A 27,694-nucleotide genomic window follows, 5' to 3' on the forward strand; every position below is an offset into this window, starting at 1 on the left:
CGCAAAACATCAAGAAACAAAGAAATCCCGGAAGGTGGGTCCTACTATTATCCAGATATATCATACGTGGCTACATTACAGCCGTCGAAGTGATTGACCTAATAAGGTCAAACCTTGAATCGCATCTCTCTCGTCTTCTTCCCTCGGTGATAAGGAGATACCAGACCAGACCGGACCAAGAAGCGGGCAAAATCAGATAGCACTGGTCTTTAAACTCTTAGGTTCTTCTCTGATTGAAAATGAGCTTATCATCGCCAACCAGGTCCGATAAAGTTTCAATTTTTGTTCATTCGATTTCTATTGTGCCAATTTAGTACTTTGCTTTTGCTAAATTCTGTTGTACACAGTGCTTGTAGCTCATCGAGATGTTACTCCTCGGGATTGTCATTGCCGATAGGGTTTCGATCGAATCCCATCAATGTGGGATTGGTTTGTTACCCAAAAAGACACAATATTGCTGCTCGGAAGTTCGTAGTGGCTTGCTCCTCCTCCTCTTCCGGTACGTATCTCCTGCAAAAAAAGTTGATTTATGCTTTTCGATTTTGAAATGATTTTAGTCGGTTCGGGCTACTAGCTACTCCTTAGAATGTCAAATTTGAGTTGCGATTGAGTTTAGATGTTGAACATGAATGTTGCCCTTGAAATGGTGTTTCGTTCTTTTTTGGGCATGTCGAATAGAAATGAAATTTCCAGTTTTAGGCCACATATCTTGAAGTTTAGCTAATAGTTGATCATAAAGGATCAATGAATCTGTAGCCTTATCCTTTTGTAAGTCTAAAGAAGCTTTCTCATATACACCATTTTGTTCAAAATGTTAAATCAGATCCACTATTGGTTAAGGCTGCGAAAGGGCAATCCGTGAGTCGTCCTCCAGCTTGGATGATGAGGCAAGCAGGAAGGTATATGGCTGTTTACCAAAAGCTCGCCAAGAAACACCCGTCCTTCAGAGAGAGGTCAGAGAACACTGATCTAATAGTGGAAATCTCTTTGCAGCCTTGGCAAGCGTTCAGACCAGACGGTGTCATCATTTTCTCTGATATCCTCACGCCTTTACCTGCATTCGGTGTCCCTTTTGACATTGAAGAGGTGAAAGGCCCTGTGATCCAATCTCCCATCCGAACTGAAGAAGATTTAAAGAGATTGCATGCCATTGATTTCGAGAAACTACAGTTTGTTGGAGATTCTCTCAAGATTTTGAGACGAGAGGTGGTTTTACTCTTCTTCTCAGCTTTCCCCTAGACTTAACCAAATGCCTTCCAGTTTGTGAATCTGGATTCTTGTTTTGAAAGGTTGGGGAACATGCTGCGGTATTGGGTTTCGTTGGAGCTCCTTGGACAATTGCAACATATATTGTTGAAGGGGGAACAACTCGGACATATACAGTCATAAAGAATATGTGCCACACTGCACCAAATGTATTGAGAGCTCTATTATCTCATTTAACCAAGGCCATTACCGAGTATGTTGTTTACCAAGTTGAGCATGGAGCTCACTGCATACAAATATTCGATTCATGGGGTGGCCAACTGACTCCTGAGATGTGGGAGCGCTGGTCCAAGCCCTACATCGAAGAGGTACCATATTGTGGTTTCAACTTGAGGACTTGAAATATTATCTTTTGGCGCTTAACGGGTTTTTTATTTGTCATTTGGGCTCGCCAGATCATTCATGCTGTAAAGAAAAGATGTCCAGATACGCCGATAGTTTTCTACATCAATGGAAATGGTGGCCTTCTTGAGCGAATGAAAGGAACTGGAGCTGATGTTATTGGACTTGACTGGACTGTAGATATGGCTGATGGAAGGAGGCGATTGGGAAGCGAGGTTAGTGTGCAGGGAAATGTTGATCCAGCCTACCTATTCTCTCCGCTTCCTGCTTTAACCGAAGAAATTGAGAGGTAGGTCGTTACTTTGTTCAGCTGAACATAGAGTAATGCTTATAACTCAATTCAAGAAACTGAAAGAAATGTATGTTTTGTGTCAGAGTTGTGAAGTGTGCTGGACCAAAAGGGCATATTCTCAATCTAGGACACGGTGTCTTGGTAGGGACACCAGAGGAAGCCGTGGCTCATTTCTTTGAAACCGCTAGAAACATGGATTACCAAACACTTTTCCAAAATCATGTTCCTGCCAAAAAAGCTGAATCTGAATTGGTTGCCTGAGAAATGTTGAGCAGACAAGTAAGACAAGTCCCTACGCTGAAGAAATATGCCTTTTAGGTTTTGTGAATCAAATGTTTGAATCTCTTAATATTGGTGCAGGAATCAGAGAAAAGTTCCATGTCTGACCCATAATCGATGCGAGATTTGGTTACTTGCTATGAGATACATTCGAAGCTGTCCAGTTTTTGTTTGGCTTGCTTGAGGATTTCCAATCTTCTGGACCAAGCTGTGCTTAACTCTTAACAATGTATTGAGTTGCTCATAGGCTTCAAATGTTGCTGCTTCTTTTGGAGATATGATTCTGATTAAAATTTTAACTAAACATTAATCTGGTTAATCTCAAACCTTTGCTCTGTTTCTTATCCCATTATTTTTCATATGGTTCGTTCTAGATCTCTGTATCTGATGTGTCTTCTCTCCTGAAACCAAGTAGCTTGTATTATTGTATCATGGACTGCAAAAGATAACGCAGAAGAGAGAAGTCTCTGATCTCAGCCTGAATCAGATTTGTGTTCCCTCTGATTCGGTTTAATTCAATTTTCCGGTTCGGACTTCTGGATTGTAAACCGAATTGAATTACAAACTCAGAACGTATTACTGCGGTAACCAGTAACTTAATTGGCCTACTTTACTTCTTAAGCTAAATCTAGTTAAAAGATAAACTAAAACTCTGTTGCAGAGACAGAGAGTGAACAAATGAAACGAAAAGAGCATAGATTTGAAAAAAGAAGAAGATAATATAATCTTTATGATCTAAAGTCAAATGTGATCGCAACATATAAAGTTTAACTTGTAATATATAGTCACACCATGACCATGGCCTAATCGTATTTGCTTTCATGAATCATCCCACCACATGCAAGTTTTATCTGATTAAAAATTTTAAACAGAGAAATATAAATTAAACACTATTGTCGTCACCCTCCCCGAATGTTTCTGATAAATAATGTTAACTATCATCTAATACGTCAACCGAATTATAACCGACACTGACCCCACACCTAACCACTAATGCACAAGTTTATATTAGTGTAGGTATCATCCACAATATATTTATCCAATAATTGAACATTGTTAATTTGTTTACTTCATAAAGCGATCTATAATCAATTCAGCATTATTGCTAAAATTCAAATTAAGAAGACGGCATGATTTGTTAAACCTATAAAGAAATACAAAAGGGTCAATGATAAAAATGTTTAAACGAATCAGTCTACCCAAGAGCCATTTTTCTAATACTAGTTTTAAATTCATAAGCGTATAGAGTTTAGTGATTACAGAACACTTTATTACAGGCCAAAATCTAATATTTCGATATTTTGAAACGACATTTTTGGTCCTAAAAATTTGCAACGTATTTAAATGTATTTTTAAATGTGATACTGCGAAGAAAATGAATAAAAAATTGAATCGAATATTCGAACAGACGGACAAGAACCCACGAAGCGATACAGATCACAAACTCTTTTTCAACAAGAGATCACAAACTTGGTTGACTTGAGTACATATTATAATGACGTACTCAGTGATTCGAATAATCCATTAATAGTCGTAAGAATAGAAACCTTAATGTGCTCATTGTTCATTTCGTATGCCACATTGACGAAGTCGAAGATCATTGATATAAATTTCAATTATATAAATGTACCGTTTTACTTTTTAAAATAACAAAACAAAAAGTTTACATAACATGTTATAATATAGTGTCAATAGATAAAATAACATGTTATTCGGCCACCACATGCGAAAATACTAATCTTATACTTTACCATTGCATCATTTTTGTAAATAAATTTCTAAAATTTGGCTATTTAGTGCATATATCCTTTAAAACTTGTTGTTAAAGCAAGGACGACGAAAAAATGATTGAACCTATAGCAAAGCAAAAAAAAAAAAAAAGAGTACAATTTATTTAGTATTGATTACCATTTTTTTTTTCTTCAACATATTCTCTTAGAGTTGAGAGAACATAAATTATATATATAAATGCTTTATTGGGTAGCAGTAGATAGAAAAACCTAGTTATTTTTGTACATAGCAAATCAAGTACTTAAACTAAATTTTTAATTTTTTGAAAGTCAACTTGATCATATGTGAAAGTTAGAGTCAGAGATTTGTGCATCTTCGTGCATAGACAAAATGCATGCACGAGCTCACACGATCCTGTTATTTTTTTCTTTATTAGGTAAAAAACAATTGATGTATTTTTCCTGCTGTCATTCTTTTATATTATCAAAGTTAAGATTCATACAAAACCTTATTAGGTAATTCCTTGATTTTCTTTAATAATTAAGAAACCAAGATCCATTAGATCTTTGACCACTAAAACTCAAATTTGTAATATCCTTAATCATTTCACATTCGTACTTACTTTGTAATTTATGAATTCTAACGCAACCAATACAATTATATATACAAACTACAGTACAAAGTAAGTAACAAATTTTAGTAATACCCAATGAAATGGTATGAAGTTAATGAAAAGATTCGTTTTCTTAGAATATTCTTCTGCTCTTGAGTCTTGACAGTGTTTAATTATTTAATTTTCTTACTTGAAAAATACAATTGACCAACAACTATATTTCTTACTACATGTAGATAACTTCCAAAATAAATAAAAATACTATGAAAAAATAAAATAAAATATACTGACTTTAAAAGCGCGCATCTCTCATGCCAACACAGTGTATCGCACTTGCTCGTCTATAAATACTCCACTCTGCTTTTCACATTCGCATTCATCTCTGAATCTGATTCCACATCTAAAACCCTTCTCTCTAAACATCGATTTTTGGTTTCTTCTCGCACAATCCGCAGAGATTTCTTCTTTTCAGGTTTGTCTCAATCAATTCAATTGTAACTTTTTTCAGTTTTTTATTTTTCGTGATTTTCGGTCAGTCTACCAAATCCCCTGTTTTTTCGGCGTAGTTTGAGTCAGTTATCAACAGATTTTGCTTCTTCTTTTTTGTTTGTCGATTTAATTGTTTTCGTTAAAAAAAATATCTCCTTTGTTGATCTGATGATTACAGAACAAAGTTAGAGGCTGGTGAAGAAGAAGATTTGATTGATCGGCGATAATGGCGGGTCGGAACATAGAGAAGATGGCATCAATTGATGCTCAGCTTCGTCAACTGGTTCCTGCTAAAGTCAGTGAAGACGATAAGCTTGTTGAGTACGATGCTCTTCTCCTCGATCGCTTTCTCGACATTCTCCAGGATTTACACGGCGAGGATCTCCGTGAAACCGTACAAAATCCTTCTTCTTTTTCTATTATCTCATTTAGCTTCTTGGATTGAATTTTTTGATACCCATTTGCTAGAGATCCTAAAAATCTCATCTTTTTGTTTCCATTAGTGGTTTTAAGTTTACCCGTTAATGGTGGAATTGAGCAGAGAATATTTAACCTTTGAATCATATTCAGTTGACGTGTTAGTTCTGTATAAAGGATGGAACTTTTTTGTTTAGATTTATAGGCAAATTGATAAAATGATCTTTTTCACAGGTTCAAGAGCTATACGAGCTTTCTGCTGAGTATGAAGGGAAGCGTGAGCCTAAGAAGCTTGAGGAGCTAGGGAGTGTCCTAACGAGTTTGGATCCTGGTGACTCCATTGTTATCTCCAAGGCTTTCTCTCACATGCTTAACTTAGCCAATTTGGCTGAGGAGGTGCAGATTGCTCACCGCCGCAGGATCAAGAAGTTGAAGAAGGGTGATTTCGTTGATGAGAGTTCTGCAACTACTGAATCCGATATCGAAGAGACTTTTAAGAGACTCGTTTCGGATCTTGGTAAGTCTCCTGAAGAGATCTTTGATGCCTTGAAGAATCAGACTGTGGATTTGGTTTTGACTGCTCATCCTACTCAGTCTGTGCGTAGATCATTGCTTCAGAAGCATGGGAGGTTAGTTTTTGGCTTTAGTTCTTTTCTGGAGAAAACTCTTTTTGCTTGTGTATTGACCTGTGACCTTAAATGTTCTCTCAGGATAAGGGACTGTCTTGCTCAACTGTATGCAAAGGACATTACTCCTGATGACAAGCAGGAGCTCGATGAGTCTCTGCAAAGAGAGGTAAGAAGTCAACCTCACTGGACTGTAACATGTTGATTTGATATAATCCTCAGAGATAATGGAAAGATTGGCCTTTCAACTCTCCTGTTTTGTTTAGATTCAGGCTGCATTCCGAACAGATGAGATTAGAAGAACACCTCCAACCCCGCAAGATGAAATGAGAGCTGGAATGAGTTATTTCCACGAGACAATCTGGAAAGGTGTCCCCAAGTTCTTGCGCCGTGTGGACACAGCTCTGAAAAACATCGGGATTGATGAACGTGTTCCTTACAATGCCCCATTGATTCAATTCTCTTCATGGATGGGCGGTGATCGTGATGGTACATGCGTTTTTTTTTTGGACTACTGACAAACAAAACTCTCTCTTGTTCACCCTCTAATCGACATACCTGAATTTCAGGTAATCCGAGGGTCACACCTGAGGTCACTAGAGATGTGTGCTTGCTGGCTAGAATGATGGCTGCCAATCTCTACTATAACCAAATCGAGAATCTGATGTTTGAGGTTTTTATCTCTTTTGACATGTACTCATTTTCGGGTTTTCCGTCTTTAAGATTCTCTTGATTCATTCATGTTCTTCTTGGCAGTTGTCTATGTGGCGTTGCACTGATGAGTTCCGTGTCCGGGCGGATGAACTCCACAGGAACTCAAGGAAAGATGCTGCAAAACATTACATAGGTTAGAAGCAGAAAACCTTCTTTTGATATTTTCCACTTGCAAGATTGAAAAAAAAATTGCTTTTGCTTTTGCAATGATATTTTCTACATAAGTATACAATGGAATTGCTTATGCATTCTAAAGTTTTTTTCTTAAAAAAACCAATGCAGAATTTTGGAAGACAATTCCTCCAACTGAGCCATACCGTGTGATTCTTGGTGATGTGAGGGATAAGCTGTATCACACACGTGAGCGCTCTCGTCAATTGCTGAGTAACGGAATCTCGGACATCCCCGAAGAAGCAACTTTCACTAATGTGGAACAGGTGAGCAACCTCTATACTCTGAATTTGTTTCTTTACTAAAATGTTGCCTCATTTTAACAACCTGTTAGTTCTTGCCATTAGAATTTCTTTTACTTCCCAGCCTTAAACTTGTTTCCCTCATAATATTCACGGAATTCAATTGTGTTTACTGTTCTTTGTTCTATTTACACAGTTCTTGGAGCCTCTTGAGCTCTGTTACCGATCACTATGTTCATGTGGTGACCGCCCGATAGCTGATGGAAGCCTTCTTGATTTCTTGAGGCAAGTCTCTACCTTTGGACTCTCCCTTGTGAGACTTGACATCAGGCAAGAGTCTGAACGCCACACAGATGTCTTGGATGCTATCACCAAGCACTTGGACATCGGTTCCTCCTATAGAGACTGGTCTGAAGAAGGTCGACAGGAATGGCTTCTAGCTGAACTAAGCGGCAAGCGTCCACTTTTCGGACCTGATCTTCCCAAAACCGAAGAAATTTCTGATGTCCTGGACACATTCAAAGTTATATCTGAGCTGCCTTCAGATTGTTTTGGAGCTTACATTATCTCTATGGCAACTTCACCTAGTGATGTGCTTGCGGTTGAGCTTTTACAGCGTGAATGCCATGTGAAAAATCCACTAAGAGTTGTTCCACTCTTTGAGAAGCTAGCTGATCTTGAAGCAGCTCCTGCCGCTGTTGCAAGACTCTTTTCTATAGACTGGTACAAAAACCGTATTAACGGTAAACAAGAGGTTATGATCGGTTACTCAGATTCAGGGAAAGATGCTGGGCGTCTTTCAGCTGCTTGGGAGCTTTACAAAGCTCAAGAAGAGCTTGTGAAGGTTGCTAAGGAATATGGAGTGAAGCTAACTATGTTCCATGGCCGTGGTGGCACAGTCGGAAGAGGAGGTGGTCCCACTCATCTTGCTATATTGTCTCAGCCACCTGATACAGTTAATGGCTCTCTTCGAGTCACGGTTCAGGGTGAAGTCATTGAGCAATCATTTGGAGAGGCACACTTATGCTTTAGAACACTTCAGCGTTTCACAGCAGCTACTCTAGAGCACGGAATGAACCCTCCGATTTCACCAAAACCCGAGTGGCGTGCTTTGCTTGATGAAATGGCGGTTGTTGCAACTGAGGAATACCGATCTGTCGTTTTCCAAGAACCTCGATTTGTCGAGTATTTCCGCCTCGTAAGTATTCATTCTTATCAATCCAAAATTCACCAAATTTTTTGTGTGTTTTGAGTAACTCAACCCGTTGGTTTGGTTTGCAGGCTACTCCGGAGCTGGAGTATGGACGTATGAATATCGGAAGTAGACCTTCAAAGCGAAAACCGAGCGGTGGGATCGAATCTCTCCGTGCAATCCCATGGATCTTTGCTTGGACACAAACAAGATTCCATCTTCCTGTATGGCTAGGTTTCGGAGCAGCATTTAGGTATGCGATCAAGAAGGATGTGAGAAACCTCCACATGCTGCAAGATATGTATAAACAATGGCCCTTTTTCCGAGTCACCATCGATCTAATTGAAATGGTGTTCGCCAAGGGAGACCCCGGGATCGCTGCTTTGTACGACAAACTTCTTGTCTCAGAAGATTTATGGGCTTTTGGAGAGAAACTCAGAGCCAACTTTGATGAAACCAAGAACCTCGTCCTCCAGGTATATATAACACACAAAAAAACAGAGTCCTCTGTTTCATATTCCTTGGTTTTTTTTCTTGCAATAACACTAAACTCGCGTTGTTGCAGACTGCTGGACACAAAGACCTTCTTGAAGGAGATCCTTACTTGAAACAGAGACTAAGGCTACGTGACTCTTACATTACGACCCTCAACGTTTGCCAAGCCTACACATTGAAGAGGATCCGTGATACAAACTACAATGTGACTCTGCGACCACACATTTCGAAAGAGATCATGCAATCAAGCAAATCAGCACAAGAACTCGTCAAGCTTAACCCCACGAGTGAATACGCGCCTGGACTTGAGGACACACTTATCTTAACCATGAAGGGTATTGCCGCAGGATTGCAAAACACCGGTTAAGTGAGTGAGTCACTGAAAGAAAACAAAACTTCGAATCTCTCTTTTTTTCTACTCCCCTTTTTAATAATCTCTTTTTTTTAGTATCCAAAATAAGAAAGCTGTTACGGTTGGATTACAGTTTACTTTATGTATCCACCGTTCAAATTCTTAATCTTCCATTGTATCAAAACGATCACTGTTCTGTTTTTGGAAGTGGAAACAAAAACAGAGACAATGAATCTTAATGTTATCTTCTTTGTCTTTTTCTTTCTGCTCTCTTTCTCAGAATCATGTACATTTGTTAATACATTTAATATTGCACGTCGTCGAAAGTCTGAATGTGGTCCCTGAAACGGCAGGCATGTTAATAGAACTATGCCAATTAAAGATGGGAGGTGCGTTGAGGGAACAACACGATATTTTTTATGTTTTGCTGTTTAAGACACACGGCTCACATTTGGTCTGCATGTATTATAGTGTACAGTTCTCAGTGTAACACTGCTTTAGACTTAAACCACCCGAGTGTTGATCAAAGAGACAAAGAATTTTTTATTGATGGAAAAATGTTTTGACAACATGAATGAATGGTTTTCTCTCTGCTTATTTTATATGGTTTCATCACCTAAATAGCCAAAATTTTCTCTCTGTACACATGACTAGTCTCTCTCTTTCAATTTCTAAACCTAACAGAGCAATAAATGAATCAAATCATAAGTGATTACTGACAAGTTCTCTCTTTTTGTTTTTTGTGAACATTTAAGTGTTTTGAGTTTGCTAAAGGCCATAGTGCCTCACTGTTTTCTCCAGTGCTTCCTTGCTTGGACACACAATCTCTTTCATCCGAATCCCAAGTTTGTATATCTTGAATGTTGGTACAACTCTCACTCTCTCTGCATTACCCACTTCTGGACATTTTCCAATCTCCACCTATTAATGAAAGACATTTCACAAGTAAGTTTACTTGTTCTTTGGTTACATAAACAGTTGTTTTGAAGTTTTTGTTTTTCTTACCTTAAGGAAATGCAAAGATGGGTAACCAACACATAGTGCGTCCATGAAAGTAGACATCTCCTTGCATTGTGGATCAGAGGCTCTAAAAAAGTGTACAATGGAAACTCCTGCCATTGAAGTATATATACAACAAGTTAAAAATGACAGTTCTCTGACTATTTAAGAGCATATAAGTTTAAAATATCACTTACCAGGACGAGTTAATGCAGCTTTTAACTCTTCAAGACTAGAAATTTCCTCAACTTCACTTCCAAATTCCATGTTTAGAACTACTTCGCCGCGAGATTTCTTCAATGCAACTTGAGCATGAAATAAAGATTCAGCAATTTCCTTGTCATAAGGCAGTTCCTTTCTTAAGATCTCGTAATCGCTCACTGCTTCAGCCCATCTTTCCAACTACAATTTCATCAAAAAGAAACTTAGAACAAGTGAAATGCCAAAACTAAGTCATACCGTATATATTTTACCTTGCTATATGAAGCAGCTCTTTGAAGACGAGGCTTTGTGTAACTCGGTAGAATGAGCAACGCATGGTTACAATCTTCTATTGAGCTCTCCCACATCCAAACTTTAAAGAAACAATCTGCTCTATGACATAACAGAGTAGCATTGGATGGATCATACTTAAGGCCTTCCGCATAAGCTGATCTCGCTTCAGTGTATCTTTCTAATTCATAAAGATCGTTACCACGATCACGCGCCCTAGTAATTAATCTAACATTTTTATACAAAATTTCAACTTCATTGTTTTTTGGATCAATCTCTGAAGCTTTCTCTGCAGTTGTAACTGCATTTTCAAACCTGCAACAATTCATCATATGCTCTTCACTGTTTTTTACCCATGACATAACAATAAAACAATAATCAATCAACATGTCAATAAATTTTCACCTTCCTAGAGCCAACTCCATTTGGGATTTGACAAAAGATGTGTAAGCTTCAGAGTTCATATCGAAAACCCGAGTATGTGAGAAAGAAGCTGGGAATGGTTCTACTTTGGGGACACATTCTAGTACTCTTTGAGCATCATCAAGCCGTAGAAGTTTCAGTAGTGCTTCAACTTTACACATAGCTAGCTACAAATTTGAGATATATGTAAAATACTTCATTTTCCATAAAGTAGGACTAACTAATACAAGAACATTTGTTCTTTACCTGAGGAGAAGAGTCAGCTCCAGAGGCAATGGCTGCACTTACTTCTGTCAAAACAATATTCCATTCACCGCGTCTTCTTGCATATGTGCATTTGTTCAAGTGTTTATCTACTTGTTGAAGCATTTTAACTAGAGTGGGATCTGCTGGTTCCTCCACTGAATAAAAATGTATCCCTGCATTATCCACATAACCTAATCTGCTACCAAGTAAAAGAGCCATAATGATTAGATATCTTTTCTCTATCAAGATTCTATAATAAAGAATATCCGATGGTTAATTACCTAAGAAGCAATGAGGCTAAACGGTGATGAGCCCTTGCAAATTTTGGATCTAATTTGATAGCCATTTCACATTCATTCACAGCTTCACCAATCTGTCCCAAACTTGATAATGCAGCTGCTCTATTGCTATGGTAAGTAGCATTACTCGGTGAAAGCTCAATTGCTCGATCATACAACTTCAAAGCCTCAGTAAAACAACCTTTCTTGAACATTTCGTTACCAAATCTCTTTACTTCTTCTGGATTTGAACCATATATAGCTATCTTCCACGATGTATATGTGTCAGGACCACCGCTAGAGTTATTACTGAGAGTTAAAGGCAAAACAGAGGAAGACTCGGACATCGTTGGCTTCGCCGGAGATAAGTTGTTTGCTCGCATTATACTACCGTAACCGTATGATTTAGCACCTGGTCCAAGAACCATGCTTCTTGGTTTTTCTTGAGTCATGCCTGTAATTTGTACCTTCCCCGATGGGAAAAGGTTCCCGGCGGGAACTATTTGGACATGTTGTTTCGACGAAACAGAGCTTTTATTACCAGATGGTTTTGTCGTAACCGAAGCAGAGTTTGATAATGGGCTCATATTACCGGTTTTAGCACCAACTTGACTGCTTGAACGAGATCGAGCGCTGGCAGGACTACTAGACCCACCAAATTGAGCGGCGGAGGGAGTAGTACTAGACTTTGAAGATTTAGCGGCGGAGGAAGGAGTGCTAGATTTAGACTTAGCGGCGGAGGGAACGGGCTGATCGGAATCGGGTTTTCTTGTAACCGGAGCATGTCCGGCATGACCTGTAACCGATCCAGACGAGCTAGAACTGCAACTACTGGTGGAAGTGAGTCCACTCGGCCGAGTCTGAAGCGGTGTAATTGGTGATCCAAGATCGACATTAATAGTATCTGGTTTATTATTATTGTCTTCCATATTCAATGTGTCACAGAGCTTATCGGCGACACAGTTAGATTCTAGTATAGGTTTCTTGAGCTTCGACATTGTGTAAGATTTCAAAAATAATGAACATACCTGATGATGACAGTCAATGGTGGAACAAGATAGAGACGAAACTGTAGGATCATAAATATTCTGATCAATGCATGGGGAAAGAAAGAGAAGGGAAAGATGGGATCTTGCGATGTCGATGATTGAATCAGAATAGAAAGAAAAAAAAAAGAGAGAGAAAAAAAAAGTTTCAGAGAAGAATAGAAGAGAGGTAGGAGACGAAGAAGATCAGCGAGTGAAACAAAAACATAATTTAATATGTGAGTTTATTAAATTATTTTATTTCATGCCAAAAAAAAAGAAAGTGATTTATACTTTTGTGGTTTGTCGCGTTACTACGTAATGCAAAATTCAGTAGGAAAATCTTATACTATACGGATCAATTTAAATTCGATTATAAGTTGTTATTGATTGTCATCAAATTTTTGTTTGTTTTTTTTTTGGTAATGATTTTCACGAGATTTTGCCTAGTCAAATGAAAACTAGTGTCACTATTCTAAATTTTGCGATTTGAGAATAAATTTAGGATTTGGTTTTAGCTATTTTCATAATATTTAATTCTAGAAGTCTTGACTAAATCCTTCTCGTGGCTTGCGCTACGACTATGTCCACGCAACAACACTCTACTATACTATACACATTTAATCATAAAATCGGCTCTGATTATTTTACGCAAATAATTGGAAATAGTATTTGTTGACAAAAATAGGCTCACAGCTCACTGCTTCACCTTCACGAGACAGATTTCATTTATGTTATTATCTTCTCTTTCTCAATTTCGAAGGAATGTCTTATCATTAATTTAGTATACAACCAAAAAAAAATTATAAAATAATCTGCTAATTTAGCTTTCAATAATGTCTCCGTACTTTTAAATTTCTCCACAATTTCGAAGAAACATATGGTTTTGTTCACGAGTTTTTGTTTTTCATCATAATCTACTACTTTGTTTTATTTGGTTTTACGTACCACTTGATAAAATCCTACGTGTGTCACATATGTAACGCAGATATATGGCAATTCACATAAGCAAGAGCCAAGGCGCATGCAGAATCGTTTCACATACGTATTGGTCATGTAGCTAGCTTTAGCGATGGATCGGTTAAGTTTTGTTTCTTCTGTATATGCCCACACGCTTTAAATACTTCATAACACATACACTATACTTCTGTTACAGACTTAAAGATATAGATTGTAAATGTTTTATTAAATTATTCAAATTGGACTAATTCTTAATTTAATTATAAAGTTCGCTTTTTACTATTTTAACGTGAAATACAGTGGTTGGTGTTGGTCTAATAAATTTGAGTTTTTGATCATATATTGACACTTGGAGGCAATCTCCGAGTAAAGCATTCACAATACTATACACATTCTACACAATACATTATGCACACATATGTGTGTTCCTAGGATCTTATATATGTATATTTACAGCTGTTAAATGCGTAAAAATAAATGCAAAATACATTTTTAAAGATAAATAGAAGACCATGAAAATAACTTGGTTGGTAGGTTCATGGACCTACTTCTAATTAGATAATGGAGGTTGTGTTTAATATGTCTAGATTTTGTAGTAAGAGTAGGTAAGTACGCACTTAATTCTTTAACAGAAAGGTACGCACTTAATTGGCTAACATAATATTCTACTTGTTTCGTACTCTCCCCGTTTCACACAATAAATGTTGTTTTAACGCTTTATTTTTGTTTTACATAAAATGTCGTTTTGTGTTTTATATACAGATTTTTAAAATAAAATTTAATTTTATCTCTATTAGTTAGGGAGAGAGCTATATATTCTACTAATAAAGGGTAGATTAGAAATTTATATATTATTTTTAATTTGTGAAAATACTAGAATGATATTTTTGTGAAAGAGAGGAATTATATTGTCTGATGGTTTAACATAATGCATACTAATTAAAATATTTTACAAAAAAAAAAATAGAAATTAGTCCTTTCATACCAACAATTTACGTAAACATCACTAATTATTTGAAAACCATAAAAATAAAGTTAAAACATCATTAATTATTAAAAAAAAAAATTAGTATAGATGCTATATAACTTGGAAAGTATAGATTTACAAGTAAAAAGAATATGTGATGAAATATGTCTGTGTATGTTTGGAAGGATCGAATTTTGAGAATTTATAAGACGATTGATTTTTGATTTGAGAGTGTTTAGTAGCTAGTCTAGAATTAGAACAAGAACTTTAACAAAGAATTACTCTCTTTATTACTTAGGAAAATAGCTCAAAACCTAAAAGTTCTATTTCTCAAATTCTCACACAACTCATATGTTTATCACAAGCTCAATAAACATATATATAGGGTTTTACAAGACTCATAAACCGCCTTTGATTAGCATCTAGATAACTCCTAGACCTAATACAACTTTATCCATAAACCCTTTCATAAACCGACTTTAACTTGGGCTTTAAGTCAAGCTTAATCCAACAATCTCCTCCTTAAGCTTGAAGCCTCCTTTCTTCACTTCTTGAACTCCAATAAACTCTCTCATTTCACTGAATTTTACTCTTCCGAGAGCTTTAGTCAATATGTCTGCTTTCTGTTCTTCTCCCGGAATGTGCATGACCTCAATTTGTCCAAGCTCAACACATTCTCGAATAAAATGATATCTCCTATGAATGTGTTTGCTTCTACCATGGAAAACAGGGTTCTTTGTAAGAGCTATAGCCGATTGATTATCGATAAAGACAGTGACCTTCTCAATTTGTGTTCCTGAAATTTCACTGAGTAAATCTTGTAACCAAATGGCCTGTTTCGCAGCCTCTGTTCCTGCCATGAACTCTGCTTCGCATGAGGATAATGCCACAATACTCTGTTTTTGTGAGCACCACGATATTGGCGATTCTCCAAGATAAAATATATGTCCCATGGTACTTTTTCCATCATCTGGATCCACGTTGTGGCTGCTATCACTGTATCCTATTAGTTTTGGCACGTAATTGCTCCGTTTAAACACAAGACCTAGAGATGTAGTTCCTTTCAAATATCTCACCTTCACATGCTTTTATCCATTCTTTTATTTCTTTGGCTTCATGGAAACTTCTTGGTTCATCATTTAGACATAAAAGTAACACTTCTCCTTCTTCCTCAGCCATTAACACATAATCTTCAAGATATTTTGGTTTTATGATTTGTCTCTCTGTTCTTCTTAAGACTGGTGGTGAGACATAGCTAGGATCCACATTCTCACTTTCTTCTTCCTCATTAGACTCAGCTCTATCCTCTGTTTCAGTATCACTTTCACTTACCTCATTATCAATCGGATCATGATTTTGCAGTCCATGTTCTGTTCCTGCTTGCTCTGTTTCAATGGTTTCTCCATTCTCTCGGAGACCATTATTCCCATAGGTATCAAATGTGATATTAAAACTTCCATCCCCATCTTTTGTTATGTTTTTATGTTCCCAGTTCCATCCTTTTGTTTCATCAAACATGACATCTCGGCTTACTACTACCTTCTGCACTTGCGGATCAAACAAGCGATATGCTTTTGACCTTGGTTCTATACCTAAGTGAACAAGCATCCTAGATCTGTCATCAAGTTTTTCAAATGTGGCTTGTTTATTTTTGCATATGCAATGCAGCCAAATACTCTAATGTGCTCAACTGTTGGCCTTTTTCCTCGAAAACATTCATACGGAGTTTTATCTTTAAGAGTCCGTGTAGAGACTCTATTCAATATGTAGGTAGAATGTCTGATGGCCTCTCCCCACAAGTAGTTTGGTAATTTCATATGCTTCAGAATACTTCTTGCCATTTCCATTAGGGTTCTGTTGCGTCTCTCCACAACTCCATTCTGTTGAGGAGTGTATGGAGCAGTAAGATGTCTTTTTATCCCTGATTCTTCACAAAAGGAGTTAAACTCAGATGATGTAAACTCTCCTCCTCTATCCGTTCTAAAAGTTTGTATTCTTGATCCTGATTCCTTTTCAACTAAAGCTTTGAAATTCTAAAACCTTTTGAATGCATCTCCTTTTTCTTTCAGTAGTATGGTCCACATATAGCGGGAGAAATCGTCAATAAGCACAAAGATGTACCTGTTTCCAGCACTTGTGCTTGGTGATATTGGTCCACAAAGATCACCATGGATCAGCTCAAGTTTCTTGGTAGCTCTATAGGTTGTTTCTTGTGGGAAGCTTTGTCTGGTTTGTTTGCCAAGTAAACAAGAGCTGCAAACTTCCTTTTCAACCCTAATAACAGGAGCACCTAAGATAAGCTTCTTGTCAACCATGTTCTTTAAACTTGCAAAGTTTATGTGTCCCATTCTTGCATGCAGTCTGCTTGAATCACTTACTGTTGTCAAATACAAGTTTGCTTCTTTTCTTAATCCCATATGGACCTTGTATAGTCTGTTCTTGGATCTTTCTGCCTTGACTAGTAACTTTCCATCAGAATCAAGCATTGTTAGATACTCTCCTTTAAGTCTTATATCACAGCCAGATTCAGTAGCTTGTCCTAGGCTTATGATGTTGCTTTTTAAATCAGGTATAAAGTAAACATCAGTCATTATTCTTGAGTTCCCATTTGTATCTGTAAATGCTATTGTTCCTTTTCCTTTGATGTTAATACGGGAATCATCTCCAAACCGAACCTTTCCTGTTATGGTTTCATCAAGTTTATCAAAGTATCTTTTGTCTCCAGTCATATGGTTGCTAGCACCATTATCAAGATACCAACATTCTTCTCCATTGGTATTTGTTTCAAAGTTACTAGGCACACAGTTTTTCTCATTTAAGTAGACTACTTCATTCATCATAAGCTCATCTGCATTCTGTGTGTCTTTTGTTTCTGTTTCTTGTGCTTCTTGTAATTTTAACAACCTATCCGGACATTGTGATGCAAAGTGCCCATTCTTGTCACAACGGAAACAAGTTATATGTGAAAGATCTCTTCCACCAGATCGGCCTCGACCTCTTCCTCTATAGAAACCTCTGCCACCGCGTCCTCTGTTTCTATAATCGCCTTGATAACTTGTTTCTGTGCTTGTGTACATCAGTTTACTTTGATCTTCTTCAATTTCTTCTTCATCATTCACACGGTCTTCATAGGTTTTAATCCGTCCAACTATATCCTCGAAGCTTATGGTTTTGAGGTCTAAAATCTGTTCAAGAGATGCTACTATATGGATATATTTTTTTCGTGGTAAGCTCTTAAGAAACTTTTTCACAAGTTTGGTTGGTTCAATGATCTCTCCTAGTGAAGCTGCTTTTGAAGCTATTTCAGATATTTTTTCAGAGAATCCATCTACAGTTTCTGAGTCTTTCATCTTGAGCCGATCGAATTCTGCCATCAAGGTTTGTAATCTTGCTTCTTTTACTCTTTCTGCTCCAACATGCTTTGCTTTAATTGCTTCCCATACTTTCTTTGCATTATCTAACTCTCCAATTTGTAGTACAAGGGCCTCGGGTATTGACTGGAAGAGTAAGGCCATGGCTATATCGTTCTTATCATTATTAACAACATTAGTCTCAACAACTTCCCATACCTTGTGTACACGGAGGGCGATCCTCATCTTCATAGCCCATACGGTGTAGTTTGTGGAGGTTAGCATCGGGCACTTTATGGTAGAAGGTATGTGATCCTTCCCTGTGATGTTATCCACGGCGAGAGCATCATCATCAGCCATGGCTTGGCTATACCTAATGATCTTCACGTCTTCTTAAGGATCGAGTAATCCTTATAGCTCTGATACCAAATCTAGAATTAGAACAAGAACTTTAACAAAGAATTACTCTCTTTATTACTTAGGAAAATAGCTCAAAACCTAAAAGTTCTATCTCTCAAATTCTCACACAACTCATATGTTTATCACAAGCTCAATACACATATATATAGGGTTTTACAAGACTCATAAACCGACTTTTATTAGCATCTAGATAACTCCTAGACCTAATACAACTTTATTCATAAACCCTTTCATAAACCGACTTTAACTTGGGCTTTAAGTCAAGCTTAATCCAACAGCTAGAATAAGATTAGATTTGCAAGATATAAGTAAATAATTTGTAGTGAACTATTCAACCACTAATAGATAAAATGATATTATGCTTCTCAATTGATTAGAAATTAGGCATTTAGAGACATAGTTTTCGTGCGTTATTTACTTATTCTGCAGAAGATGTTCACAAAAGGTTCCATAAAGCCGGTTCTATATAAAATTCGGAAGGATTAACCATTCCTCAATGCTCAAATTAAATAACTACTTAACATTTAAAAGTTACTTTTGGTATTCAAGCATACTTTGGTATTTTAAAAATATAAATATAATGGTGCTTATGCATGCTAACGATGCATTCACCCATAACTAATTTGGTGTGTCTATCTGATGGTTTTTTATGCGTTTCTAAAGATGACGTAAGAGTAAAACTAATCAGATCATTGGGCAGCAGTGTAAGATGGGTTCTGATTTTGTTATTATTTTTATATGATTGTGGGGTTTGACAGCTTTTAACATGCTTACACAAAGATAATTAATAGACCCCATTTTTGGCTACTTCTTCTATTTTAGTTTTTTTTTATTTCTCGCAGACCCAAAGAAAGTTATTATTTTCAATCTTAATGTGATAAAAAAATTTTTTTTAAAAAAACACTACATATACAAGTAACATCCTAACTTTTTGTTTTCTTTTAGTAACAAATATGCATATACAAATTAAATGCCAGCTATACTATTGTCAAATGTAATACTTATTTAGTTCTCTGGACTCTGGTTGTCAAAAAAAACTATTTTCTTTCGAATTTCGATCTCCCATTTCCCCTTTTTCCGTGTGTAAGCCTTTACTAGTCACATAAAGATAGTATATTTATGTATAAATTCTCAAACTATATAAGTACAAAACCATACAAAATTTAAATTACGCAATAAAAAAGATTTGATAGTTTCACACTATAACAACTAGGGTTATAATTTGGATCCAAGCCTGAAACTTTTCTGATTTGATGATATGGGCACATCGGGCATTTGGTTCTTTCGTGGGCTCAATGATGAGTTCGTTGAAGTTCCTGAGTGCATGGTGTGATTAAAGTTGCTTCATTTCCTGTCCTCTGTGTTACTTACTTGGATAAGCTCTTCCCTGTTCTTGAATCCGGGTGGCCCCGAAATGTCTGCATATTCGCCTCAACAGACAACAGTGGTCTTATTTTTTTAAACTATACTGGCTTAGCTATTGTGGGTTACGCAGCTGTTGTTCTCGGTCTGGTGTCTCTCTCGCCTTTCCTTGTTATGTCGGCTATGGCAATCCCTAAGATCAAACCTCACCGTTGGGTAACTTAGGAAACAAGAAAAAATATTGGAATCTCTACTTCAACACACTCTTTTGGAACTTGAATTTCTGGGACAATGTCAGTACTCTTGCAGGGGAAGTGGACAAGCCTCAAAAGACATTCCCGTTGGCGCTTCTTATCGCTGTGGTAGTGCTTATCAGCTGGAGGGGATGGCGGAATTAGGGTTCTTGCCTAAATTCGATCGAAATGGTTCAACACTCCTTGGCTCGGAATTCTAATCTCAGCTCTCATGTCCCTCGGATTATCGTACATGAACTTCACAGACATTATATCCTCGGCGAAGAAGAAAACTACCAGAGCTAAAGAGGCCTTACCGAGTTCCGCTGAAAATACCAGGGCTGGTGATTATGTGCTTGATACCTTGGGCGTTTTTAATACTGATTATAGTGTTTGCTACTAAGATCGTGTACCTTATTTGCGGTGTAATGACCATAGGAGTAATCGGTTGCTACTTCTCGATCAATTACTTCAGGAAGAAGAAGATGTTCGAATTCAACCAAGTTATCGATGATCTTGAGTTAAACAGAGGATTTATCAAAAAGGACTGCGAGCCAAAGCTATAACAGAGGATTTTATCAAACTGAGATAGGTTCTTCAATTCATTGTAAGTTCCTTGCTACTGTAACATTTTAGTCTGATAAAAGAAAAACTGTATTGATCAATGATAGTAAGTTTTACAGCACATTTCTGAACAGAGAAACTGGTTCAAGAAGACAAACATCTCTTCTCATGTTTCTTTTTTTATTCACTCACACACAACACAAACATGAAACAAACAAAAAACGTACAAGAAATCGAACTCCTCGAGGTCGATTGTGATCAGATCTTGGCGTAATCGACGGTTTTCTTTCCGTCGTGTGCCTTCCTGAAGAAATACCTGACGTAATCAGAGTACAGGACGTCTCTGTAAATCGGTTCCTCTCCATTTGCAATCACCTCAGGTAGAGGACCAATCACTGACTCTGGTTTTGGATTCACAAAGATAGGAACAGAGATTCTGTTATTGTTGCCATTGGCTAAGACACGATGCTCCACGCTCTTGTACCGACCATTGCTCAAGATCTGCATCGCATCTCCGATGTTGATCACAAAAGATCCGGGAACCGGTGGCACGTGAACCCAGTTCCCTGACGCCAGAGAACGCACGTGTAGACCGCCGATCTGATCTTGTAAGAGAATAGTGAGAGAAGAGACGTCTGAGTGGCGACCAACACCGACGGTTAGGTCCGGGTTAGGGCAGATCGGATAGTAGTTGAGGTTGACTCGAATCGAACCCATAAAGAGTGATTCTTTCGTCTCGTCGAGCTCTTTAACATTGAGATTCTTCCCCAAATACTCTAGAAGCTTCCTCACCATCTTCTTTGACTTGTTCATGTACTCTAATGTTTCATTCCTGCAAAACCAAATAATCAAGAATTCTATATAAGTCAATGATTACAACAGAAGAAAGATTTGATTTAGTAATTGAGAAACTTACCTGCAGATATCAGGCCAGAACTGTTCAGCTTCAGCTTCAGAGACAAAGAAGAGACTGAGATAATCTTTCCACTCGAGAGATTTCTCTGCAAGGGGACTAAAACTCGTCCCAAACCTAACATTCGTCGACAGAGAATTCTCTTTAGTGAATTTGCACTTCTCTTCAACAGGGAGATTGAAGAATCTGTGAGTCGCAGCCTTCACGTCGTCAAGAACTTCCAAAGGGACTCCATGATTGATAACTTGAAAGAAACCCCATTTCTCAGCAGCATCACAGACAGCTTCAGCGACTCTGTTCTCGTCAGGGCTCGACATATCGATCACCGGAATGGCTTCATCTGTTTCGTTGACGAATTTGTTGATGAGTCGTTCTTCAAGTGGCTGGATGTATTGATCTGGAAGAGCTTTGATTCCAGTTTCTGATAAACCCTTTACACCATTTCCTTTGTGAACTACGAAGTCGGTTACTTCAGCTGGGTTTGAGAATTGGGTTGTTGAGAGTGTTGGAGCCATTGGATCGGAATTGGAATAAAAAGATTGAGACTTTTGGATTTTGATTGTGTTGTGAAGATTTGTTACAGAGAAGAAAGAGTATTTAAAAGAGAAGATGAAGAAGAGGATGCAATCAGCTGCTGACCGAACAACCACTATGGCTCTCACCATGCTTCTGCCGTTTTTTTCTCTTCCCGCGTTAATTCCTCAATTTAAAAATTTCAATTTGTATTAATTAATATTGGCTCTCAACAAATTATTTGGGTATAATTAGTATAGTCAACTATCATATGATTATTACTAAGATATTTTAGATACATCAAAAATAGTAAATGTTGTTATTACAGTTAGCATAGACAACAAAAGGTGATTACACATATATGTAACCTTAATCAGTGGAATCTTATTAGTTGACCAATTGTTTTTTTTAAATGATTCTACACTTGATTTTATCAAAGTTTGATTTTTAGACTACCTTCAACGGTGGGTCTAAGACCATGTCCAAAGCCCAAAAAGTTCAAAAAATAGATTCATACTGAATAAAAACAATGGATTTGGGTCTAATTTTGGATTTTTACAACAGCTTTGGATTTGCTTACGTGTCGTTATTTGGTTGGTGGCCATTTAATATTTTTTTTCTCCCGTGTTTATTTTTTCTTTCTCGTTTATCGTCTCTCCCTTTCTCTCTCACTCTTTCATAGATCCATCGTGTTTTCTCTCTTTCTGGTATCAATGGATTCTCTCGTTGAATCCGGTTGGAAGGTACTTTCTCCATCCCCGTGTTCCTCTATCTCGTGTCTTTGTTAGGTACGGGAGAAGTATCTGCAGTGTTAGGTTGATTTTGTTTGTGGTCCATCGCATTGGATTGTTGTGGTCCCTTTGTGTTGAGATTAGTTTGGTTTCGTGTGATTACTTTGTGGTTTGATATTTCGAAAGTTTTAGCTCTGTCACGAGCTCACGACCAACGATTTATCTATATTATCTTTGGAAAAATCAATGTTTGTTATGAATGTGATACAGTTAAAATTATATGTCGTGAAGTTGTTTGGGAAATTGTATGTTGTGTTTCCAAATATTGCATACAAGTGTACATTAGTGAAATTATATTTAAACTAGAGATGATCTTAGTAATCAAAGTGAAAAGACATCTAGCAAAGATAATAGTTTTACTTTCAATTACTGTTTGGATGAAAAAAACTCGATCCAACCAAAAATAATTTGGAAAAATATGTAAAACTAGAAAGATAAAATTAAAAAAAGCTAATTATTATTAGGACTTAGGAGCTCTAGGAAACAGGACTTTCGCGATGTCGCGAGAAAAATATTTTAAAAATTATTTAAAAAATATTAACGAAAAATCATAATAAATTGTAACAATTTTGAAAAAAAAATTATAATAAGAAATTCATATATTTTACGAAATTTATGATTAAAAAAAAACCCTCAGAAACATTTATTAAGTATATTAGTATTAGAAAAACATTAATTTGCAACTAAAAAATTATTCTCAAGTGAAAAAGGCATCAAATAAGTCAAAATGTTCATTTGTTCGGCAAATAAATCAAATGCTACTATGTTAAATTAAACGGTAACAATAATTCATTTAAATATATTTTAGCAATTAAATACTTAAAAAAAATACGATGAACTTTAATCGAGAGACGTGACCGTAGATATCAAATCTACCAAAAGTTGCAACGGTACGTCAAATATACCACATGTTGCAATGGTTCATCAAATATACTAAAAATTACAAACCATTGCAATGATTCGTCAAATATACCAAATATTGCAACAGTTCAATTAAACGGTTACAATCTCATTTAAATACATTTTAATAATTTAAAATTAAGAATTAAAAATAATAATTTATGAAAAGTTACATCGACGGTAGATGATTAAATGTTATAACGATTATAAAATAAATGTTGCAATTGTTCGTGAAATAAGCTAAATGTTGCAATGATACAACTAAACGGTTGCAACCGTTTAACGAAGAGTTAAGATAAAAAGATGCAACCGTATAAAACATTTACTCGGATTGCAACTTTCTCAAAAACATAACGTAAAATATTTTTCTTTCAGTTTTTTAAAAAATGAAATGTTACTATATACCAAAAGTTGCAGCATTTCGTTAAGTTCATCAAATAAACTAAAGATTATAACGTTGGTAAAACAAAACCAAAAGTTGTCGTCAAATAAACCAAATGTTTCAACGGTTCAATTAAATGGTTACAATCTCATTTAAATACATTTTGTTGATTAAAAATTAAAAATAACAATTTATGAAAAGTTATACCGATTAAATGTTATAGCGATTTATAAAATTACAATTGTTCGTGAAATAAACTAAATATATAAACCGAAGGTTCTAGTTGTTAGTGAAATTAACCAAATATTATTGCAAGGATTCGAATAAGCGGTTGCAACTCTTTATGAAAAATTACAATAAAAAGACGCAACCGTAGAAGACATTCGGATTACAATTTTCTAAATAAAACATAACTGTAAAATATATATTTTAATTTTTTAAAAAAATATTAACGAAAAATTGCCATTAAAAGACACAACTGTTCACAAGTGCAAAAAACATTGAGATTGTTATTATTATTAGATTAGTTTAATCTTATACTTGTACAACAAGGTAGTGCCCAAAACTTGTGATACACCAAAATATCTAACCCTAGTTTAAAAAATCCCTAAAGCCGTTTAAGCGAGATCAATTCTCGTTGCTTTTCTCGCATTTCCACCGAAAAAAACAGAGCAGAGTAAGTAAAACAGGCTTGAACAATCTGTGTCGAGCTACTCCAATGGCGGACATGTCAGAGAAAGAGATCTGCATATTGTTACGCCTGGGGTCTTCGATCATTAAAGAATTATATATTAGAGGGTATATCATTCCTCATCCGATGGCAAAGTCGGGGTTTTTGAGCAGCTCTCTAGGTTGTGAAGTTCCAACATCCTTTTCTCTGGGTTACAGAGCCCTGCACAAGTAACATTTTTAATCCAAATTGTGATCAATTGTTGCAGAAATGCTTATGGAAAGTGACTTTAAATCCATTCTTTAAAACCGGGAACGGAGAAAATGAACCTGAGCATTTCGGTATATCCCAAACAGCAATGGAGTATGGTGAGCACTCTGGTTCACAAAGGGTGTGAAGGTTCTCGTGGTTAACGTTCATTGCCAGCATCCACGCACCTATAGTCACGTCCTCATTGCTAAACATCCTGAAACTGTAGTTTGGGAAACAAATTCACCTTGTTAAGATGAAGTCAGAACTCTTCTAGGGTGAAGATACTTCAAAGACAAATAATATTGAGGAGACAGAACTTGCCTGTTGTTCTTGAGGGCAACCAAACTAGTGACAACATCAGCAGAAAGAGCATATATGGGGCCATAAGCATGAAGAAAGTACTCTTTCCCGAGCAGATCTGCCAAAGGTTCATACCTGCAAAATTCCAACCGATTTCCAGATACATTGAACCACAAGAAATAATAGGGTGTCACAGAACATATCTAATCACAAAGTTTCTCAAAAGGATAGCATGATTCACGTGTTCTGTTAGTTGTTCATTATAAGTTGTTTCTGTCCTTACCATTTGAGCTTTGGATCTGTGAAAACCGGACCTTTTTTCAGGCATCCGAGGTATGTCTGCGAGTGACTTCGCTCTTTAGCCAACAGCAAAGACAACCGATCTGTGAAGAAAATAACAGTCTCTTATGAAATCCAGAACTTTCCTGAGGACACAAATTGCAAAACCAGAGACTGCATTCAATTACCTGGCCTCAAGTATATATCATCATCAGCTTTGACATAGAATTCTGAATCATATAAGGCGTATGCAGCTTTGAAGAAAGCCAAACTACACAACCGAAAACGTAAACAAAGACCATGAATTAGAGCCCTTCGAGTTATCTGTCATATGAGATGTGAATTGAAAAAGTATTTAGACTCTAACTAACGTTTTGTAGGGGAGCTTACTATACTCCTCCTCGAGATCTAGCAGTATAAAGTCATCGTACTCTGCGATTTCCCTTCTAAGCTCAGCCATTTTGGCCTCATCTTTGGTTTTGCCTATAATAAATCTAATGGCCAATCCTGTTGATTCCTCCAATCTGCAAAGAACATTTTCAGTGAAATAGAGAAAGTCCCAAGAATCATGAAGCATTGAAGATCATGAGTGTGTATTCCGAAGATTTCTATATGCAGTCTTCAAGGTCTAAGATTAAGATCAATGATCAAATCAAAATAGATGATGCAATTAGTTCAATCCTTGTGGCAAATTGATTCCAGAGAAGCTAGAAGAAACCTATCAATTGAGAGAAGATTGAATCAGTACCGTCGAAGGCCTTCGGGATCGGACGGCATCCATGTGTTCCTGAGAGCTCGTCTCCGGCCAGCAGATCTGAATCCGGTCTGGATTCCGACGAATCCCATAACCTTGTGCCTTTTGACTTCGCCATTAACGATACTATTTCCAACTACGTCCCAGGCGATTTTAACCGTCTTCGGAGGCAAGTTGGTGAGGCAAGTCCGGCCGGATAACCGGAGACCCGGGAAAAGAATCGTGGATAATCCGAAAAGGAAACCGGTTAGACCGATAGCAAGAGAGGTGAAGACGATCAAAGGCGTCGATCGGCGCGTGAAGAGTGATGGCCGCGCGTTAAACAGCTTAGGAGAAGATGGCATGATTTTGCTAACGAACGGATCCTCCAGCTACGGCGGATCCACTTTCCCGGAAGCTTTTGTAACGGTTTTTTTTTTTTGTTTTGTTTATTCAGCTCAGGTGGATTCGGGTCGGATCCTTTTGAAGATGCACGGATTTATGTGTATGTTTGTATGAAAATTGTGAATAAAATACATTTTTTGAACATTTAGAGGTTATGACTAAAATACAATATTAACATTAATGATAACTAAAGTTAGGCAGGTAATTAATTTATTTGACCAACAAATGTAGACTACTTTTATGTTAATAAATACATAAATGACTCATAAATTATCAGTAATGTCAATGGAAAAAATCTACTCCCTCCGTTTCGTTTTAGTTGTCGTTTAAGGTTTTCTCACACAAATTAAGAAAAACATTAAATTTTCTGTTTTAACCTTTATTAATATAATTTATAAAAAAATTCATTGGTCGAAACATTAAAACAGTAGGGATAAAACTGAAATTTTCACAAAACATTTGCATCGAAAACCTAAAACGACAACTATTATGAAACAAAATTTTAACTCTAGAACGACAAGTAAAACGAAACGGAGGGAGTACTAAATATAAGTAAGTAAAGAATATATAGCATTATGACAAAAAAAATAAAATAAAAATAAAGAATAGCATTCATTGATAGGTGAAAGCGTTTTAAGAAATAATAAAAGTAGATTGTTGTTTAATTGTTAAAGTTGTACTAGGCAATACTTTCACCATTGGCCATTAGGTTACACTCACTTGGATGAATATATTGGATTCAAATGACTATAGAGAGTGTATTGAATTTAAGAGACTTTTTTTCTCGATTTTGGGAAACCATCACAATATAAGCTGTTTTTTAGTCAAAGGCTCAAAACCAATGAAGACAAATTTCTGTATTGAATCCATTTGGAGCGAGCGCTACAAGATAGGAGGATCCCTGAGATTTCCCTTGTTGGAATCGTTTTCATTACAGATTTATATAATCAGAGTTGTTTACTAAGGCATTACATATTTATATAATTAAAATCTACAAGAAAAGGTAAATACAATAT

The 27,694-nt window shown here is 36.6% G+C and overlaps 5 protein-coding genes and 1 pseudogene across 5 annotated transcripts; 3 read left to right on the plus strand and 3 right to left on the minus strand.

Moving 5' to 3' along the window:
* Positions 1-22: 22 nt before the first annotated feature.
* Positions 23-2,526, plus strand: LOC9318969 (uroporphyrinogen decarboxylase 1, chloroplastic). The gene is made up of 7 exons (XM_021033157.1): positions 23-262; positions 348-499; positions 824-1,206; positions 1,290-1,574; positions 1,662-1,897; positions 1,984-2,179; positions 2,261-2,526. Exons 1-6 carry the CDS (start codon positions 240-242, stop codon positions 2,159-2,161), a joined length of 1,257 nt encoding a protein of 418 aa, XP_020888816.1. The 5' UTR covers positions 23-239; the 3' UTR covers positions 2,162-2,179; positions 2,261-2,526.
* A 2,280-nt stretch (positions 2,527-4,806) lies between these two features.
* On the plus strand, positions 4,807-9,481 carry LOC9318970 (phosphoenolpyruvate carboxylase 3). Its single transcript, XM_002882858.2, has 11 exons — positions 4,807-4,995; positions 5,191-5,406; positions 5,664-6,058; positions 6,140-6,224; positions 6,322-6,544; positions 6,625-6,728; positions 6,812-6,902; positions 7,052-7,206; positions 7,379-8,380; positions 8,464-8,850; positions 8,940-9,481. Exons 2-11 carry the CDS (start codon positions 5,239-5,241, stop codon positions 9,234-9,236), a joined length of 2,907 nt encoding a protein of 968 aa, XP_002882904.1. The 5' UTR covers positions 4,807-4,995; positions 5,191-5,238; the 3' UTR covers positions 9,237-9,481.
* Positions 9,482-9,800: 319 nt separating this feature from the next.
* Positions 9,801-13,054, minus strand: LOC9318971 (TPR repeat-containing thioredoxin TTL2). The gene is made up of 7 exons (XM_021033144.1): positions 11,663-13,054; positions 11,382-11,577; positions 11,118-11,302; positions 10,694-11,027; positions 10,418-10,622; positions 10,227-10,333; positions 9,801-10,142 (listed from the first exon to the last, which is right to left on the minus strand). The coding sequence occupies exons 1-7, from the start codon at positions 12,655-12,657 to the stop codon at positions 9,990-9,992; spliced, it is 2,175 nt and encodes a 724-aa protein (XP_020888803.1). The 5' UTR covers positions 12,658-13,054; the 3' UTR covers positions 9,801-9,989.
* A 6,351-nt stretch (positions 13,055-19,405) lies between these two features.
* On the plus strand, positions 19,406-20,558 carry LOC110230389 (annotated as a pseudogene).
* Positions 20,559-20,614: 56 nt separating this feature from the next.
* Positions 20,615-22,141, minus strand: LOC9318972 (feruloyl CoA ortho-hydroxylase 1). The gene is made up of 2 exons (XM_021033158.1): positions 21,457-22,141; positions 20,615-21,372 (listed from the first exon to the last, which is right to left on the minus strand). Exons 1-2 carry the CDS (start codon positions 22,116-22,118, stop codon positions 20,799-20,801), a joined length of 1,236 nt encoding a protein of 411 aa, XP_020888817.1. The 5' UTR covers positions 22,119-22,141; the 3' UTR covers positions 20,615-20,798.
* A 2,379-nt stretch (positions 22,142-24,520) lies between these two features.
* On the minus strand, positions 24,521-26,782 carry LOC9321128 (probable beta-1,3-galactosyltransferase 13). Its single transcript, XM_002885016.2, has 7 exons — positions 26,289-26,782; positions 25,912-26,064; positions 25,729-25,811; positions 25,545-25,644; positions 25,283-25,396; positions 25,039-25,181; positions 24,521-24,931 (listed from the first exon to the last, which is right to left on the minus strand). The coding sequence occupies exons 1-7, from the start codon at positions 26,636-26,638 to the stop codon at positions 24,843-24,845; spliced, it is 1,032 nt and encodes a 343-aa protein (XP_002885062.1). The 5' UTR covers positions 26,639-26,782; the 3' UTR covers positions 24,521-24,842.
* Between the last annotated feature and the right edge of the window lie 912 nt (positions 26,783-27,694).

Source organism: Arabidopsis lyrata (genome assembly GCF_000004255.2).
Source record: "Arabidopsis lyrata subsp. lyrata unplaced genomic scaffold ARALYscaffold_3, whole genome shotgun sequence".
NCBI lineage: Eukaryota > Viridiplantae > Streptophyta > Magnoliopsida > Brassicales > Brassicaceae > Arabidopsis > Arabidopsis lyrata.

What these genes read in the sequence shown, in the direction of transcription:
- LOC9318969 (XM_021033157.1), top strand. Translation starts at nt 240, where the DNA reads ATGAGCTTATCATCGCCAACCAG. An exon ending in TCAAGATTTTGAGACGAGAG is followed by an intron (nt 1,207 to 1,289) that starts GTGGTTTTACTC and finishes TTGTTTTGAAAG; the next exon opens with GTTGGGGAACATGCTGCGGT. An exon ending in CCAAGCCCTACATCGAAGAG is followed by an intron (nt 1,575 to 1,661) that starts GTACCATATTGT and finishes TGGGCTCGCCAG; the next exon opens with ATCATTCATGCTGTAAAGAA.
- LOC9318972 (XM_021033158.1), bottom strand. Translation starts at nt 22,118, where the DNA reads ATGGTGAGAGCCATAGTGGTTGTTCGGTCAGCAGCTGATTGCATCCTC. An exon ending in TTCTGGCCTGATATCTGCAG is followed by an intron (nt 21,373 to 21,456) that starts GTAAGTTTCTCA and finishes TTGGTTTTGCAG; the next exon opens with GAATGAAACATTAGAGTACA.
- LOC9318971 (XM_021033144.1), bottom strand. Translation starts at nt 12,657, where the DNA reads ATGTCGAAGCTCAAGAAACCTATACTAGAATCTAACTGTGTCGCCGAT. An exon ending in ATGGAGTTGGCTCTAGGAAG is followed by an intron (nt 11,028 to 11,117) that starts GTGAAAATTTAT and finishes GAATTGTTGCAG; the next exon opens with GTTTGAAAATGCAGTTACAA. An exon ending in AGCTGCATTAACTCGTCCTG is followed by an intron (nt 10,334 to 10,417) that starts GTAAGTGATATT and finishes CTTCAATGGCAG; the next exon opens with GAGTTTCCATTGTACACTTT.
- LOC9318970 (XM_002882858.2), top strand. Translation starts at nt 5,239, where the DNA reads ATGGCGGGTCGGAACATAGAGAAGATGGCATCAATTGATGCTCAGCTT. An exon ending in TGCTGCAAAACATTACATAG is followed by an intron (nt 6,903 to 7,051) that starts GTTAGAAGCAGA and finishes AAACCAATGCAG; the next exon opens with AATTTTGGAAGACAATTCCT. An exon ending in TTGTCGAGTATTTCCGCCTC is followed by an intron (nt 8,381 to 8,463) that starts GTAAGTATTCAT and finishes TTTGGTTTGCAG; the next exon opens with GCTACTCCGGAGCTGGAGTA.
- LOC9321128 (XM_002885016.2), bottom strand. Translation starts at nt 26,638, where the DNA reads ATGCCATCTTCTCCTAAGCTGTTTAACGCGCGGCCATCACTCTTCACG. An exon ending in AGTAAGCTCCCCTACAAAAC is followed by an intron (nt 25,812 to 25,911) that starts GTTAGTTAGAGT and finishes TCGGTTGTGTAG; the next exon opens with TTTGGCTTTCTTCAAAGCTG. An exon ending in GTTGCCCTCAAGAACAACAG is followed by an intron (nt 25,182 to 25,282) that starts GCAAGTTCTGTC and finishes CCCAAACTACAG; the next exon opens with TTTCAGGATGTTTAGCAATG.